The 15,000-nt window shown below is 39.0% G+C and overlaps 1 protein-coding gene across 1 annotated transcript in view; it reads right to left on the minus strand.

Annotated features, from left to right (window-relative positions):
- Positions 1-15,000, minus strand: part of LOC138040987 (uncharacterized) — a 70,840-nt gene that overhangs the window by 555 nt on the left and 55,285 nt on the right. The window contains exons 21-29 of the mRNA XM_068886742.1: positions 14,357-14,471; positions 12,731-12,881; positions 10,760-10,886; positions 9,103-9,160; positions 8,453-8,541; positions 8,014-8,134; positions 7,340-7,381; positions 2,708-2,849; positions 1-671 (exon numbers count right to left, since the gene is read on the minus strand). The exon at positions 1-671 is cut by the window's left edge and continues 555 nt beyond it. Coding sequence (XP_068742843.1) covers positions 2,730-2,849; positions 7,340-7,381; positions 8,014-8,134; positions 8,453-8,541; positions 9,103-9,160; positions 10,760-10,886; positions 12,731-12,881; positions 14,357-14,471 — 823 coding nt within the window. The 3' untranslated portion in view covers positions 1-671; positions 2,708-2,729. The remainder of the gene's footprint in view (positions 672-2,707; positions 2,850-7,339; positions 7,382-8,013; positions 8,135-8,452; positions 8,542-9,102; positions 9,161-10,759; positions 10,887-12,730; positions 12,882-14,356; positions 14,472-15,000) is intronic.

Genomic DNA, 15,000 nt, shown 5'->3' on the forward strand with positions numbered 1-15,000 from the left:
CAATGCATTTAGAAAAGGGCCGTAGCTAGGGGGGGGGGGGGGGGGGGCAGGGGGAGCAGCTGCCCCACTTGGACGTCCTGAGTCAGACAAATGAGGTCTGTGGATGGAGTTGGTTATTTTGATTGTAGTGAATAGCAATTTTTGGCCATGGCTGAGAAATTGGTTGGTCGATTTTTTGGATATCTTCGGAGCCTCCAAATTTGATAATTTTCTGGAGGAGGATACATACCCCCAGTATACCCCAGACCCTCCTACAAGGATCGTGGCTTCGGCAGTCGAGATGTCCCTCCCCCCTCCCCCCCGTTACAAAACACCTAGCTACGGTCCTGCAGAAGCCATGTTATGCGTTTTAATGCGCCTGATGTCATAACCGACATGTCTCTAGCTCTCAGATGTGAACGCAATTCGATGCATTCAGTGTTCATTCACGTGGTCGGCGCGCAAATGTCTTTTTCCCGAAACAAGCAGAATAGTTCGTGAATAACAAACACTTCTCGGAGGTCTCGTTAGGGACACCATCGTGATCGCTCGTTATTCGTTCGGGGACACGCAATGAGCCAATATGACGTTATTTAATCGCTAGGCACAACAAATCTATCATATGGACGTTTCATTTTCCTGGCTTTCCTCTGCTTTGCTTCTTGTCATCCCATCGTTTGTCATACTTTCATCTACAGAAATGAAAAAAAAGTTTAAAGAGATAAACTGGACAATAGGTTTTGCCAAAATATATTAAGAACGATGGTTCAAAACAGGACCAGGCACTGATCAAGAAACGGACTGGATCGAGCAACCAATAGGCCTTTTACAACAACTCGTCATCTGACCTTTTTTTTCATAAACATGATGATTCTGCCGGTTTCATGAAATTGTTTTTCTAGAAATCAAAAGAGCAGCTCAAAATATGCCGAAATGCCGATTTTGATAAGTATATCGTTTACACTGGTGTTGTTACAGTTGAAAGAATTTATAACGAAAAGGACGCTATGCAACCTAGTCAAGCTTGAATGATTTTCATACAAATCCTTGTATTTTTTTGAAGTTTATAAACCGGTTTAAAATTCTTCCTTCCGAATATGAAAGTCTGAAAATTTCCACCCTTGCACATTTATTCTCGACTATTTGACTTATGACAAAAATAGGAATATGAGCTCTGTTTGCGGCGCATAATTATGAAAAATTACACTGGAGGGCAAAATCTTTTCGTTCGTAAGCAACAGTATGGAATTTTCAAGTGTTTAAACGGTCATTAAGTCTTTACCTTAAGGGGTACTAAAATGAGGAACCGCAGACCGCAGAACCTCCGAAACCTGCGGAACCAGTTCAAAAACGTTTTTTTTTTCTGAAATAACGCTAGACTATTGTTTCTTTGAAGTTTGAAAAAGTTGCATAGTTTTTTGTTTGTCTTGTCTATCGTTATTGTCTATAACTGGCTGATCGTTGCAACGGGTAGCACACGAAAGAGCTGAGGACTGGACCTGGTCACATGGTTACCTCTCGTCATGGCCTAATGGCGGAAAGGTTTTGCAGACTGAGCAAGGTAAGCAGCCGTTTGCATTGCTTCAACAACAGTTAACTTGAAACCATAGATAGATAGATAGATAGATAGATAGATAGACAGATAGATTTAACAAATGGTAAACGGCTCAGCGTGCACTATTGAGTTATGGTGCACGCAGGAGGTTGCTAAGCACGAGAGAAGCGTAAGAGTCGCTCGAGGCAACATTTTAGTAACACCCACCTTAAGTGGCATTTCTCTGAAAATTTGTATTCTGGCTAAGACAAACACGATTTTTCCATTTCTGGAATTTTATAAAATTATCAGTCATGTGACCAGATGTTGCAAACGGCCTACTGTTTTCACGCTGCCAAAACTGAAGTTCGTGGTGCCATATTGTTGGGATCACCTTTCGCGCTAAAGCTTCGTATAGACAATGAAGTTATGGGTAAAGTGGAACCTCCCTGGATATTATACGGAAAAACTTTCAAAACATGGTGGTTTTTGCCACAAGGCTTATCGCTCCCGTTGAACGCTTGCGATGAAGTTGCAAGCTGGTCCCAACAAGAAAGCCGTCATTTCGTTGTGCTCACACAATACAGAGCTTTAGATTCTAGGACGAGAACGACCACGAGTACGAAATTTTCTCATAGCACAACAGTGAGCGCGCGCAAACCAGCGTCATTTTGGGGGGAAAAACGTGTTACCGTCTTCATTTTAGTACGAGATTTTGCAAAAATGTCATCGTGTCAAAACAAGTCAACAACAGGTAGCAGTTTTGGCATTTTTCGATCAGCAAAAAGGCCCAGGTAACAGCAATAATAATAACTGAGCAACCTATTCTGCTTAACAAACAGTAACATTAATCGTAAGGGTTATAAATTTTTCTAAGTATTTCCGCCAAAAGCTGCCAGTCAAAACTCGTATTCGTTCTCGTCCTCGTCCTAGAATCTAAAGGTCCCGGCCTAATGGTAGGTTGGTGGAATGCCAGTTCAGCCTATTCATGAAAACGAGTGCGCCGAAGTGTCTCTAACGGAAATTAACTTTTTTATTCACATGCAGAGTTTGTTCAGCAGCCATCACAAAATTGTATTCGGGCTTGCTTTGATAATAAAGAAGGGTGAAAATGATGGATTGAAAGACAAAACCTCTGAGTGGGATGAATAAAGTGACAATGTGTTGGCCGAATGTGTTTAACAACTTTCTTACCAGAGTGCTGTAGCATATTTATTCAAGAGTTTCTCTCCAAGTCTGGAGTGTTGTTAGGGTTTGATGCTGGCGTTTCACACGTCTTTTTCACATTGTCTTTCTTTCCTGTTTTTGCCCTTAACTTCCGTAAAGCATCTTGAACCTAAAATCAAAGTCTCACTTTTAGACCAATACTTCCTATATTTCTCATAAAGTCCTGAAAACTTTTCGGGTTAGAAAAGCCGTTTACGACACTGACGGCTGCCATCCGCTGGTTTTAGTATGCTGGCGTTTTAACATGTCTTGAAAAAAACAGTATGATTGTGGAGTTTGAGGACTGAAAACCTCACCGTTCTCAGATGCAGAAGGAATTGTAATACCCGGTGCAGGGATTGTGCTGCGATGGCGCAGTGGTGAGAGCACTCGTCTCCCACCAATATGGCCCGGGGACCGATTCCCAGACTCGGCGTCATATGTGGGTTGAGTTTGTTGGTTCTCTACTCTGCACCGAGAGGTTTTTCTCCGGGTACTCCGGTTTTCCCCTCTCCTCAAAAACCAACATTTGATTTCATTTGCGTTAACTTGTTAATTTCAATTTACAGTGTCCGCGATTAGTGCTGTACAGCGCTAGAATATTAGACACTTAAATAAAGTTCCTTTCCTTTCCGACAAAGGCCCGGAGAGTTGAGGGACTTTAGAGAAACAGGCCCATGCAGATGTCTAGCAGGAATACCGGAAATATCGTAGGCGCATTTTAAAACGTCCGTTAAGTACGTCGTTTATCGCCGTCGTCGTAAACGCGACCAATGACAATAAAAACTAGTAACTAAACTGAGGCGAATTTAGCAGTAAAGACGTATGAAACCACGTCTTCTGATTCACTTAGGGCTGCGGTATTGTTACATTTGAAATCTTTGATATTCCTGACTCATGCGATCATGGTTATTAGCCTTATAATTATCTTATAAAGAAGCTGATTTTGCCGGTCGTTTTGTTAAATTGAAACAGTTTCGAGTTAAATGAATGTATATTGTAAAAAAAATTATTGCATTCGCGCTTGTTGGATATGAGATTGGGAATTGGAGTTCACTCGGTGCGACGCGCGTGGTTGCCTATTTACCGGGAAGGGATCCGTCAGCTCAAATTATAACTTTGCACTATCGACAGTCTTTCGCGATCTTCAAGTTCACCTCGTTTACCGAGTACATAGTAGAGAAGTATCCTAAAAATATTTAAACTGGTAGAGGCGGTTACAGAGTACAATTATACAACAACAACAAGTTTATTTCTTTCTTAAAGAGATTAAATAACAATTTAGACCGACCCACGGGTAGCATAGCTAATCGAGGTAGGTCGTTCAAAGGATACAACTACATTTATGATATATAAATGAAAAGAGAAAAAAAGGAAAAAGCGTAAACTACATAAAGTTAAATAAATAAGAAATAACATGACGTGAGAAATACAGTAAATTATTAAATAAGGACGGTATATCTAAGATTTCTTTAGTTTCGATATGATTTTATCAATTTCAATGTAGTCATCTTCAGTTATTAATATGTCGAATAGAATATTTCTCATCGTATTTTTGAAACTATTATTTGACAATTTTCTTATTCTTTCAGGTATCTCATTCCAAACTCTTGAGCCAATTCGTGAAAAGAGTTTTTTAGCAAGTCAATTCTAGATTGTTACGTATAAAAATTTTGAGACGTTGATGAATATCTTTATATACTTGATGTTCTACAAAAGAGATCTAAAATATTTGGCGGTGCTTGTTTAGCATTAACAGCATTTATTAATTTTGCAACTTCAAAGACGTAGAGAAAGTATATAGGGAGAACGTTAGCTTTAAAGAGGCTAAGAGCGACTGAACTCGGAAACTGAATATGAAAGGTGAAAACATCGGGGCCATTGAAATGAATAGACGATTTTACAGTTGTAACTAAGTTACCTGGCCTAAAAATGGAAGCGAGGCTGCCGGTGACCCAGTTTTGACGCAAACCTTTGTGCTTTTCTAATGTTAATGTAAACTAATTAGAATTACTCAATTTACATGATAAACGCACTAAGGTCTGAATCAATACAAGGTCACCGGCAGCCTTGCAGCCATTCATAGGCTTGGTCACTGTGCAAACAACTGTAAAATTTCGTTCCCAGGGTCTCTCTTGTTTCCTTCCTCCGGAGCGCCAGAGCGGGAGAGAAGAGACCCTGGGAACGAGAGTTTTCAAATTTATCCATTGGTCATTGACAATATTATGCAACAATAAAAGTGTGCGTGTTGCAAAGATGAGTGTTGAGTTATTCTCAGCACTGTAGTAAATGTCAGGAACATGTAATTTTGTTTGGTTCAGTGTCATGGCATGCACATAGGTTAGGTAGCATATCTGACCCAAACAGGAAGTTCTTTCAGAGTTAAAAAAGGAAAGCGTGTTCATCTTTAGCAGCAAAATTGATTAGGCGTAGTGCACTTTCCTAGAGAATAACGAGCTTATTTAGATGTGTTTTTGAGGAGTGACCCCAAGAGATAAGTCCATAAGAAAGGTGAGGTTCTATAAGAGCATTACAAATAGTCTTATGCGCAGAAATTGGTATATATTGTATTAGTCTGCTTAACATGCCTACAGTTTTTGATTGCAACAGCATCGATATGATTTCTCCAAGGGAGATTTTTATTAATAATAACGCATAAGTACTTAATACATTTTTTTGTATTCAAGACTAATTACATTTCCTTTCAATCATTGTCAAAGATACGAATTTAGATTTGGTGAAATCAGTTTTAATTTCTTTTTGATAGGGTCTAAAAATTACACAGTCGGATTTTTTAAGTATTTAACGTTAACTTATACAATGAAAGATTCTCTGTTACATGCTCGCATTGTCTTCAAAACCTCGAATTTGTATGATTTCACGTCCTCGTTGAGCAGAGTACCGCAAATATGTCGGTTAAAATGTGTGCCACACGTGCAGAACGATTATTCTCCCTCTTTTACCCAATGATATCATTGTTTTGTGGCGTTGTTGTTGCCCGCCGTCGTCGTTTCTTAAGCTCTAATATTAGGGAACTTAAGCACGCGCGTTTTTCAGACGCGGACGGCAACCGGAAGTGAGCTGTGTGCCTTTTAACTTGTCTTCACACAACCGCATTTATATTGCTAAGTATCTTTCCTCCATCAGAAATGATTAGTTTAAAAATCTGGGAGACATCACTGTCCTGGCATGCCAAAATATTTCTCTTCCAGTTGCCGTCCGCGTCTCAAAAACGCGCATGCTTAAGCTCCCTAATATCGTTTGTTATAGAAGGAGAAAAAACAATCGTGCTAAACGTAAGGCACGTATTTGTGCCGTACTCTGCAAACAACGACTTAAAATCTCCAAACGTGAGGTTTTGATGACAACATGACCATAAAAATCTCTGTTTTTACTCTGAAAACGCTCAAACCGAATTATTTTTAGGATACTTCGCCCACAATGTACAACATGAACGAGATGGAATAGTGGCGAAAAACTTATGATACAAGTGCGGAGTTATATTAGCGGAGCACCATGGTTAAGAAAATATGGTAACGCATCGACGTGCTATGAGGTCACCATGCGACCGTACGTCTGTACGTACGTGCACCTCTCCATGTATGGCAATGTGACCAGTATCACAATAAGCCAATCATCTACCAAGTCTAAACCTGGAAACTTGAGTTGGTCAATACACAACAACCCTCACAAGGCGTAAAAATGGCCGCCTCAGTGCAGGGCTTTATGTGGTTCCTATGTGCAAACATTATTGTTTTTTTTATGGACTGTTCGAAATGAGTTTTCAAGGAAAAACCTCTGCTAAAGAAAGAGAAAAATATCAGGGAAACAATTTCAAGCAATTTGAAAACGCACCTGGAAAACAACCTCGAGGAATTGAGGTTAGTGATGAAGATAAACATTCGCGTAGGTACAAGCCATTATTTTGCATTAAGCACATGTTTTTAAACGCCATGAACTACTTCGTGGCCGTCTTCTTCGGGTTGAGAATCGCACTAGATCATCAAATTAACCTCTCATGAATGAACTTCATATTTTGGATTTTAAAAATCGGAAAGTTTGGTTAAAAAATGGGTTTGAACATTTGTTCACGTTTTTTGCCCACCCAAGACCGAAGTGTAATTAATTATGCGAAACACAACCCCTTTGTTTGTCGTCATAGAGAAATGACAGGTGTCGACGCATGATCAACAAAATCCAGAAAATTTATGGATTCTTTTTTTAGCCAAATTTGGTGGAAATATTGGTTAACTAAATTTTAAAAACTTCTTTTCATCTTTTTGTACCAGAACAATATTTTTGCGAATTTTTGTACTGACGGTTACCTTTTTGAAAAGTCCTTAATTTTTTTCTGATTTTTTTTTCCCAATACTGAAATGCCTATTTTTTTACTTCTTAGCCACATTGCATAGGTCTTTAAGGAACCATGTTTTTCAACCGAACGCAAATGAGATAAATATCCGGAAGCTCCGATTTTAGGTTTGGCTAAATCTAAAAATATGATCTTAGAATCCCAACCATCTCATATCCAACGCGTGCTCGTGGAATAACTGTGAATTTTCTAGATTGCCTTCGTGTCTCTAGTATTTTGAGTGAATACAATATAAGTTTGTCGCTTACCTCGTCATCAAGAACACAATGGAAAATGAAAAATACAACACCCTGCGATAACAAAGAGAGAAGATTGTCAGGTTTTATGTTGCCTGGCGACGCAGACTGATTTCGAGTGATCGTCAAAATGGGTTCCGAAATCGATAAAGCCGGGTTCTTACAAAAACAACTGAAAATCAAATAAATAAATAATAATAGGTTTACTTGGGAGAACACCGTAATAACTGACAGGAAGATTGAGAACAACAGGCCAGAGGTCATCTGCGTGCTCAAGAAAGAGCACAAGTGGGTCATGATTAACGCTGCTGTTCCTGATGACCGGAATGTTGCAACGAAGGAAAAGGATAAGATCAGGAGGTACCAGCCCGTCGCGGGCCAATTGCAAGAAATGCACCTGGGAAACGTTTCCAGGCAAATGGCATTTAACTTTAGCAAGGCGAGCAATATAGTGGGTTTTTTTACAAAATAATTGTGGAATAAAAGAGGGTATTTTCAGGCAATTACAGGGTTTTAAATACAAAGCTGGGTGTGGTCAAGTGCTGGTTAAGGGTCCCAGAGACCCATCGACAAACCCCCATATTAAGTTCAAGGGGGTTTCCCCACGGATATATCGTCAGTGCCGAGGTTTCAATACCCCGCACTTACTCAAGCTCCGAGTAAGTTACCTTTAATATTATTTTTACCTGTGTAGAGTTCAGCAAAATGTACACGTAGGTCAGTGTGTAGTGGAACTCGATGAAAAAGCCCAACAAGGAAGTGACACCAAGCAAAGGCAGGAGAGCAATAATGCTCCTAAGACCTTTCCTGCAAAAAATAGAAAACCAGCCATAATAATAATAGTAATAGTAATAATAATAATAATAATAATAATAATAATAATAATAATAATAATAATAATAATAATAATAATAATGAACTTTACTCAAGTGTCAGCGTTAGGGCCCTGATTGGGGACACAGCTGTACAGAAATCAAATCAACTCACAAATTAATTGCCCCATCCCTGTTGTCTTTCAACACTTGTATTACACAACAACTCATGAAATAATTACTGATAATTCAAACAGCATAAAACATCATTTGGTTCAGTTCACTTTTTCTTTTAGTTAATGTGCATTCTTACTTTGCGATGATCACTCGATTGTTGCCATATTTAGTAGATATTTTTCCAAAGATTACACGAAGAAGAATCGCAAACAACACAAAATTGACCTAGAGAAAAATCAAACAAACAAAAAGGAAACAGATGATTCAAATATCGTACTCCAAAAAAGAAAGAAAGATGATCTTCCAAATGCCATCAGTATAAGCAATCACACGATTTCGAGGGCACTTTGGTAGAAATAAGCGCGAATAAATTTCTCAAATTAACAAGATTATTGATACAGCCTGTTGAGCGAGAGCAATTTGTGATCTGAAAAATTTACAACTGCCTCTTTATAACAAGTTACACAAGAAGTCATGTGATTACTTATAAATAACATACATGGAAAAGAGGATGAAAGAAAATCTAAACAGTCAAGGGAAATTTTGTCAGCGAAGGCTTTGATTTTCTATGAAGTTCATTTAACTGATGGGTTGAAACAGATTACGTCAGTCAAATTCAAACTTTTACAACAGTATCTTTCAAACGTCCTTTACCAGTACAATTAACAAACTTGCAATTATGTTACAAATTCGGAACCCTGTTGCACTAGAATTTTACTCGTTTTTAGCCGATCAGGAGTGAGTCATTTTTTCAAGTTATATTATTACTCCAGTTAGCTTTCATACCAGGAGAATGGCCAATACGGGTCCCTTGTAAATCCAAAGGCTTCCGTTCATCCAGCATCTAATGAAAAAAAAATATGTGCAGTTATTACCTCAACCTCAGATATTGCGCTTATAGCGTTCTGAGTGGATACAAGATGGTGGTAAATAGCCAACGCGGGGCTTAGCACCGAGGTGGCTATAAACAGTCTCATATCCAATAAGCGTGAATGGAATAACCGTTTTATTAAATTTTCTATAAATTTTGAAATGTTTTACATACAGAACGACAGGATGTTGTCCAAGTTTTTACAAAACGACGAGGGCAATCAGTTTTCATATAAGGTCATTACGGTATATGAGCTGATAACCAAGATTTAGTGAGCCAACTTGAATCAGAAAACTAGAAATGCAACATTCGAGATTGAAAATTTCATAACAACTAATATACCGTATGAACGCGCCGAGTGTTACTCTGTTGAAAAACTTCTAACGGGAAGCGACATTTCCGAGTATCCGAACGTTCGGAATTAATGAACTTTTATAATTACAAAAATAACTGCATTCGCACTTGTTGAATATATATGAGATTAGTTCTAACCAACTTGACGCCACGTGCCTCTTTGTATATATATGTAATCGCATGGGACCGAGGGCATTCACGCGTATTTTCAACATTTTCACGTGACGATCGTCGGAGGCAATTTGCAAAACTTTGAAAAATACAAGTGAAATTTATCCTTCATTGCACGAGGGCATAATGCAATTACATGTTTATCACATACAGGGCAAAATTATTGAGGGAAGCTCGTTCAATGCCACGACAAATGACAACTAACTTAACAAGCTTTCATTTGGATAAAGTTCAATAGGCTAGTTTCGAATTGTGCAGCAACAAAAGAACTGAGTCGAGGTTCAGGGGAATAATTAGCATTTTCCTTTGTTCTGAACAATACAAGACAATGAGTCCGGAAGCCTTGTTGCTTGGCAACGGGAGAACGGGGCAACAGAAAAATCGGAGGCCTGGGAAGGATTCAAACCTACTACCTCCGTAACACCGGTCGAATGCTCTACCCATTCAACAACTACAAACCATCCAGCTCCCAAGGGGCCCGTTTTTCGAAAGTCCCGAAAAACCATTTGTGAGACTTCCAAGCGCTTGTTTTGGAAAGCTGAGCTTTTAACATGTTTTCAAAAAAAAATTGATTGTGAAGTTTGACTACTTCACTTCTCCGGATAAATCCTCTCCGTTCTTGAGACACAAAGGGAACTGTGACACCCGCAAAATGGCCCGTAAAGTTGCGGGACTTTCGAGAAACAGGCCCCAGGGCACGGTTGTTCAAGAGCCGATTAATGCAAATCCCAGATTAAAAATAACCACGGAGTTGTGCTGATATTCGGCACAACATTACATTACAAGAGGTCAATCTTGAAAAACCAAAATAAGCAAAAGAAACTTTCACTAAAAAGTTGAAAACAAGAAACAAATGTTTCGCTAATCCTGGATTAAGTTAATCGGCTTTCGAATAACCGGGCCCAGGAAGAGCATCCGACAGGTGTTACGGAGGTCGTAGCTTTGAATGCTGCCTACTGAGGACTGTCCTTCGCCCCTCGCCAAGCAACTAGCTTGCCATCCTCCCCACGGGCCTGTTACATCTTAAAACATTCATGTTAATGATACCTTGTTCGCTCCATATAGACAGTGAGATTTAGTGCTCCACATGTGACTTCGGCGGTCTGAGATTGACCCATGTTAAATATGCTGGGTCGGATTGCTGCTACTAATCCAACAATGACTGCTGGGATTCCTGGAGAATTGAACATTCGTGCTATAAGCCTTTGGCACGATGGGGCATTATACTGTTAAGACCAGAACGCTATGAGTAACTTCTCTCGTCAAACAAATCCTATCGATTGTTTTCTTGTTACCGGACTGGAAGAGAATATGAAAATCTGAAGAAGTAAGTATTTTGGACTGGTTGAATCGATTTATTAAGCACCCCACACTAAAGCCCCGTTTACACAAGCAATTTTTATGAGACAATTTTTATTTGCACGTGTATACAAGGAAATTGGACCAATGTTTATGTGACAACTGTATTCGCTGAAAAGCTGGCGTGTTAGCTCTTGTGTGACAAATAATAGTTGTCAAATGCGAAAAATTGCTGGTGTAGACGACTCGTCAAATGAAATGTGACAAAATTCCTGCCTCTCAGTGAGCGCCACTGGAGAACGACCAGGCAACCTCGCCTTATTTCTGCTTTATCTCTGCTGTCTAAAGGTATTGCTGACCCACTTAACTGGGAATCGTCAACAATTATTTGTTGCGCTATCTGCACAACCAAATATAATTGCCACATAAATTGTCACATAGAAATTGCTCGTGTAAATGGGGCTTAAGGGTCTGATGAGAAACTACTGCCTTTGTAATTTCTTCTGAAGTTGTCAAACTTTTAAGTTCTAAGCGCTGAAGCGTATTGAAAGCCCTATCTCACAACCCTCTTTCTCAAAATTCTGTGGAACATCAGGGACCCACACTATTAAGACTGAAAGAGAGGAGAGAACGGCACAGTGCATGTCCCTGCGTTCTGATTTGTCCTTGTAAAGAGCACACACTATCAATTAGCACTTTGCTCTGTGGTGTGATTCTCACCAACTTGTTAATGAAACTCAAATAAATTAAACTCAACTATGAGAACACTTTCAATTTCAGCTCAGTTTGCTCTAATGTGTGACCACCATAAGAGATTCAAATTACCGCACTAAACTTGAAAGTGTTTGACGGGCTTTTTAACACCGTTACGCAACACCGTTAGACGAGAATCTAACAACGTGTGTTTTTTGACATTCTTAGAATGTGCTACCAGAGCGTCAGAAAGTCTTAGCAAGCGCTCAAGGTGGCTCCCGAGAGTATTTGCGCATACCCTCACTACAGGAAACGAGTTACAAAAGGAAACCTAGTTAATTTCTCTTAACGTATTCCATGTAGAGACAATATGGGTACCGACGTAATGAGGCTTATTTTTGGGATGTCAGTTTTTTTAATTATGGCCGTTACCATGGCAACATCACATCTTATGACGGGCAGATATATTCCTATTTTTGGCCTGAATTCGAATTCCTTAATATTTATACTTTCCTTCCGTGAATTTTTTTTTATTCTTTGCAACATTATGGAAATGATATTGCCTGACATTTTGAAGTAGTAAAAAGTCAAGGTCGTTCAGACGGTTTTGCCAATATTCTGTAATTTGTCATTTTCCTAAATATATTCGATTGGCTTTGACAAATTTTAACAAATATAAGGTATTTGATAGGAACTGTTAGAACTGAGCCGATTTAAAAAACAAAATCTACGGAAGGGAACGCGAGAAAATTAGCAGTTAATTTTACAGATTTGGTCACTCACACGTCACAAAAATCAGAAAAACACTCACGATGCAGGCTTTACGCGCCTTACTAGTGGCCAGCTTGTGCGCGGCCCTAAAAGTCTTAGGGAGCCTCCTTAAGCCACAAATATGAAAGAGTGCCTGGAATTCAGAATGCTGACAAGGAACTGTCTTTCTATGAATAATCATGCCTTTTAACAAAGCCGGGCTAAGCAGAGTGTTCTCGGCATAAATCCAAACATCGCTAAGGACTTTTCTCTTACCCCATCCAATCACCAAGTACATAGCATATTGTTTTTTAACTGAGAAAACTTTGACCAGTTTGATGTAGAGATTAATGCCTTCCACCAGCATCCACGTGAATATTGCAGTGTGAAGATAATGCTGGACCACTGCTACAGCAGAACAAAGAGCCTGCCAAACAAAGCAAAGACTCTTCTTGAAAACAAAATAGAGAATGAGAAAAAAGATGGCTAGGGATTTTTTTGAAAATATACAATTAGCCTACACAATTTGGCTTAGAAGTGTTCAGTTCACTTTGAATCGTGATTTCGCGTCATCGTTATTCTGCGTTATGTGATTTTGTGACATATCGTGACTCCAGTTATCGTTCCGTTTCGTTATATAATTTCGTTATCTTCTTTTATCGTGACGAAGGTGTTGGTTACGTTGCATTACTTGGTCTTGTGACATCGTTCATCCTACACTTGATTACAGTGACTAAAGTTATCATAATATTTCTTCACGGCATTTTGTAACGCCTTCAAATTAAATCGTGACCTTCATTGGTAATCGTAACGTCACAAACTTTACTTGGATGATAATTTTGCATGACCGTTCTCTCACGCCTGTTGTCGGTTTTGTTCAAAAAGGACAATACACGTTAAGGAATCTAGGATCTACGACGCCGTCCTTAACGTCGACATGTTTAAAAATGGTTACGGTTCACGTTTTAAACTCTTTCTTCATTATTCCAAATAGTTCAACTTCTCCATACGTGCCGAACCATCCAGGAACCATTGAAACTATCATATAAAGTTAAAATTCGCCGATGTGCGCTCAAATTTTATACGCAAGGAGACTTTAAGATCCACGACGGCGACATCTACGGAAAAGTTAGCTCAAAAGATCGCAAGTCTTTTGCAATTATTCCATATTGTTTACGTTGTACGATATGCGTGAAGTATCGAGAAAAAAAAATTGGTTCGGAGCGGTTTCTCAGTAAAAATAGAGAATGAAAGATTCACATTTCTATGCTCACGTTGTCGTCAAAGGGTTAAAAATTTGGTGATAATTGGTAACCGTTAAAGAGTATTGCACTAGCACTTCACATTACACTCTATTCAGTTAACTCTATTGCACTCTATAACCTATTATAAAATAATTAGGATAGTACGCGCCCTCTTATTGGTCAATAGCTGTGTTTAGATGAGAGTACGTAAACATAGTTGTGACATCACACGAATTTTGATTGGTTCTGTGTTGTCAGACGCCCGTTTTGATCGGCTGGTAGGAAATATATGGAAATATACGGCGTGTATCAAGAAAATCTGTTTCGATCAACAAGTAAAAAAAACAGCATTTCCTTCATTTGTCGAAATTATTATTGAGAAATATTTTATAAAAGCAACAGTCGAATTTAACGTTTCCGAGACTGCGTCTCGGGTTTGCATAACTGTCTCGAATTCACCCAACTCCTCCTCGTGTTTAGATGAGGCTATGTAAACACGGAAAAAGCCCTCTACTGCTTAATTTACGAAAAGAGTCATTGACCAATCAGAAACGCGATATTCTGTCGAGTATATAATAAGTGGGTTTACATGATGCGTACATTGTATATCTAATTTGTATAATTAGTGATCGAGTATCATGAACTGATATCTACTCACCGGGTGCTCTTGTCTCGTGTCAAACAAGGTTTTATCCAGAACAAACACGAGGTTTCCTAGACCCAACGCGAAAAGGAGACTTTTGTGTATAAACAACCGCTCAGAGTTTTTCAACCTTAACGGAAAAGAATATTGAAATAAGGTTGAACTCCCTGATTTATTCTCCGTTCGTAAAATGTATAAGCCAGGAGGCCATGGTTAGGACAGTTCAACTTCATTGTATTTGTGGAACGGCATCTTTACAAACCGAGCTATTTAACAAATCGAAAGTGGTTCAGCGTTGTCTGTACTCTTATTGACAACGATATTCGTCATCACAGTCTGTGATGACGAATATCGTTGTCGATAAGAGTACAGACAACGCTGAACCACTTTCGATTTGTTTTTTACCGCAATATTCAACGCCAAAGAAAGTTTTTATTTCAGAGCGTGACCAAAATCAAAACACGAAGAAAGAGCAAGCGTTGTCTATAACTTTCTCGCAATATGATTGGTTTATATCCCAAAATGGGAGTACCTGATTGGCTATTACATTGTGTGACAAATTGACGCGAGCCTGACGCTTACAGCGTTGTCTAGACTCTTATCGACAACTGCAAATTAGCCAATCAGATTACGAGATTACAAGCAATCGTGGTAAAATT

Source organism: Montipora capricornis, chromosome 3, assembly GCF_036669925.1.
Source record: "Montipora capricornis isolate CH-2021 chromosome 3, ASM3666992v2, whole genome shotgun sequence".
In the NCBI taxonomy this organism is placed as follows: domain Eukaryota; kingdom Metazoa; phylum Cnidaria; class Anthozoa; order Scleractinia; family Acroporidae; genus Montipora; species Montipora capricornis.